At 33.5% G+C, this 3,524-nt stretch overlaps 1 protein-coding gene across 1 annotated transcript; it reads right to left on the minus strand.

The window, feature by feature from the left end:
• Nucleotides 1–504: 504 nt before the first annotated feature.
• LOC111912267 (UDP-glycosyltransferase 76G1) lies at nucleotides 505–2,360 on the minus strand. Its single transcript, XM_023907992.2, has 2 exons — nucleotides 1,767–2,360; nucleotides 505–1,530 (listed from the first exon to the last, which is right to left on the minus strand). Exons 1-2 carry the CDS (start codon nucleotides 2,284–2,286, stop codon nucleotides 656–658), a joined length of 1,395 nt encoding a protein of 464 aa, XP_023763760.1. The 5' UTR covers nucleotides 2,287–2,360; the 3' UTR covers nucleotides 505–655.
• Nucleotides 2,361–3,524: the final 1,164 nt, after the last annotated feature.

Raw genomic sequence — 3,524 nt, forward strand, 5'->3', positions numbered from 1 at the left:
CAGAAAACATGCTAACCTGCCAATAGAATGACATCTTCATACACTTTCTTGCAAAATATTTGGCCATATCATGTACTAAGTCTAACATAAAAACCCTATCAAAATGAATTCACATTATTAGACATAAATACAAAAACACTAAATTTGGGTGTACAATATTCACGGGATTTAGTAGGATTCTTTCAAAATTGGAATTAAATTCCGGAGAATCCCCATGTTCGGATACAGCACAATGAATAGTTACATATCAATCTTCTCTCTTGATGTATTAATTCAGTTCATTCATAATCAATAATCAAAACTCAAAATTGTAACTTGTTAGGATAGAGAATAACATCTTATTGTGTTATTAGAGCATCTTAATTTAACTTAAGAAAGAGAGAAACATCATTGGTCACATGGGCTTCCTACCAAACTCTTGGAGTCTTGGTAAGACTCACCTTCTCAGTTTTGGTCGATTCTTCGGGTCTTTTTTTTAAAAACAAAAGCTTAGGAGGGCTAATATGAGACACTAATAACTATTCTTTTATTAGGATAGGAAAATTAGAAATATATCCACAAAACTTCTCTTAAATCTCGACATCAAATCAGTTGCCAATTTAATGATAAAATTTGAAACATAAAATACTTCAAATTGCATGTGTTTTTTTATGGATCAAAAGGATAAAATATAATCCACTAATCCCTTCAATGACTGATGAGACGATCCACCTTCTTCAAGAGAAAGATGTACCTTCTCTTTAAGACTAGTTATTCTCTCTCGGATTTCTTCTCCTTCTTTTTCCATCATTACTCTTTTAATCGCCTTTTCAATCCCCACCCTGTCAAACCCATCCTCCAACAAAACACCAATCTTCCATACATCGCACACATATCTTGCATTTACTGGTTGGTCGACAAAACAAGGTGAACAAACCATAGGAACTCCTTCACATATGCTCTCCAACGTTGAATTCCATCCACAATGAGTCCAAAAACAACCGGTTGCTGGATGAGCTAACACGTCTTCTTGAGGAGCCCATTTCACTATACGTCCGCCATCGCCCAATCTTTCTAGGAACTTTTCCGGCAATGACTCCAGCCATTTTGAACCAGGAACTAACCCTGGTCTAACCACCCACAAGAATGGTAATCCCGTATTCGTCAATCCATGGGCCAATTCTTGAAATGCTGATTCGGTTATACGTGCAACGCTGCCAAAGCTTATGTATATCACAGATTTAGGGGCTTGGGTGTCTAGCCATGAGAGAACAGTTCGGTCTTGTTCGATCAAGCTGCTTGAGGATGCCCGGAAGTACTTGTGGAATGGGCCTAAAGTGAAGCTCGGAACTGAAAATTCTTGGCAAATGGTCTCTAGTGAAGGTTGTTCAAGTTCTTTGAAGGTGTTCCAGATAATCCCTGATGATGCCTTCATCTGTTTAAGCATGTTGGTGACAAATATCCCCATACCTTCTGGATTGGTTGTCATCTTTACGACGTCTTTGACCTTCATAAGTGGAAATTCCGGCACCGATGCTTCATAATTTGATTCTGGAAACGTCGATTCAGAAGTTATATTAAGAATCCTCCCAAACAAAAATCTAAACGAAACAACCACCACAGTTAATTACTACCTAAATATTCGCGTGCAAGAAGAGTAATGTTGAACGAAAACCCAGAAGAAGCAGAGCAAGTTATACGGCTAGTTTATAAAGATGATGGGATAAATGAACCTGGAAGAAGAAGAAGAAGAAGAAGAAGAAGAAGAAGAAGAAGAGCGTACTGACCTTTTGTAAGGTTAAAACAACCAGTTCCAGAGGAAAAGGGTAAAGCGCCATAAGCAATGGCGGAAGCAAGACTGGTTGTCCGGAGCACCAATCGAGGGAGATTAAGGGAATCTGCCACGGCTTGTGTGAAGTAGAATAGGGCATCTGAGATTAGACAGGAAATCGACCCCTCTTCGTCTTCCGCCAATAACCTAGTGAGACAATCCCGAAACGGCTCTTCACAGCTTCTGTTAAGGTATATAATGAAAAAGCTGGCGTCTTCCTTCGTTAATCGGCTTTCAATCTCGAAAAATCGGTCCCGGATGGACTTGAAGATGAAGTGAGGATAGCTGGAATGATAGGGGGAGTTGAATTCGGTGTGTATGATGGTTATTTCAAAACCTTGGGTGTGAAGAATGTTTGCTAACTGAAGCATGGGATTGATATGGCCTTGGAATGGTAGGGGAAACATTATTATTCTCCGGCGAATTGAGGTCGATTTTCTCCACCGAAGCTTGGTATCGCTTCCGTTGGTCTCCATGTTCAGGGAGGCAAGACTTGTAGACTTGTAGTGGTTACTGACTGCTGAGTATATGGATGAATCCGATTGTGTGGAAAGATAAAACAAATATAAAAATCGAAATTCAGATCCCAAGCATTATCACAACGTTGACGTTGCCACGTTGCACACCATGAGTGGCTTGCTGAAATTACTATCCTTTTTTATTGGTTGTTAAAATTTTATAAAAATAATTAATCCAAAATTTGTAATTCTCAATCGGCCGACGGTGTGCAGAAGTAAAAGAGTGAGGGAAAGTCCCATCTTCGAACATGATAATATGGTCGGTGAGGGGAAAAAGGACGGGAGTTTATCCCCACTCTATCGTTTAGTTATTAATTTTTTTTTTCATAGTTTTTTAATATTTATTAAATTATATACATTTTAAAAAGTTATAAAAAATATATTAAAATTTATGGTTTTTAATCCTTATAAAATAAATATATTATTTTTATGAAGTATATATATATATATATATATATATATATATATATATATATATATATATATATATATATATATATATATATATATATATATATATATATATATATATATATATATATATATATATATATATACTAGTTTATAACCCGTGGGCACTACGGTTACAAAATAAATTAAATTTTTATAGTAAAAATTCATAAATTATTTATCAATTATTTAAAATAAATCACTAATTATGAGATATATCAAAATTTTAAAGTTAATATAACTTTAAATTTAAGTTATAATTAGAAAAAATAAATTTGAATTTTGAATTATTGCCTAATATATCTCTTTGACATGTAGCATGATATTAATAAATAGTTATATTAGAGTGATACATGTCAAATGGAGATTAAAATTATTTATTTATTAAAATAGGGATATATATATATATATATATATATATATATATATATATATATATATATATATATATATATATATATATATATATATATATATATATATATAAAGTGAGATTTTGGGTTTTGGTGAGAGAAAGAAAAGTAAATGAAAGACTAATGTGACAAGCAAAAAGTGAAGGATTATTCTCACGCACAAGGTTAATATTATCTATTTTTTTTTTCTTGGGATAATAATTGTAAGGATAACCAACTATACATTTTGTTCACATTTAGTTACTAAACTTATTTTCGTGCTCAATATATCATTGAACTTGTTGAAATTGTTCAGAAAAAAACCATTATGACGAGGTATAGTGGGTTTTGATG

Source organism: Lactuca sativa, chromosome 2, assembly GCF_002870075.4.
Source record: "Lactuca sativa cultivar Salinas chromosome 2, Lsat_Salinas_v11, whole genome shotgun sequence".
NCBI classification, from domain to species: domain Eukaryota; kingdom Viridiplantae; phylum Streptophyta; class Magnoliopsida; order Asterales; family Asteraceae; genus Lactuca; species Lactuca sativa.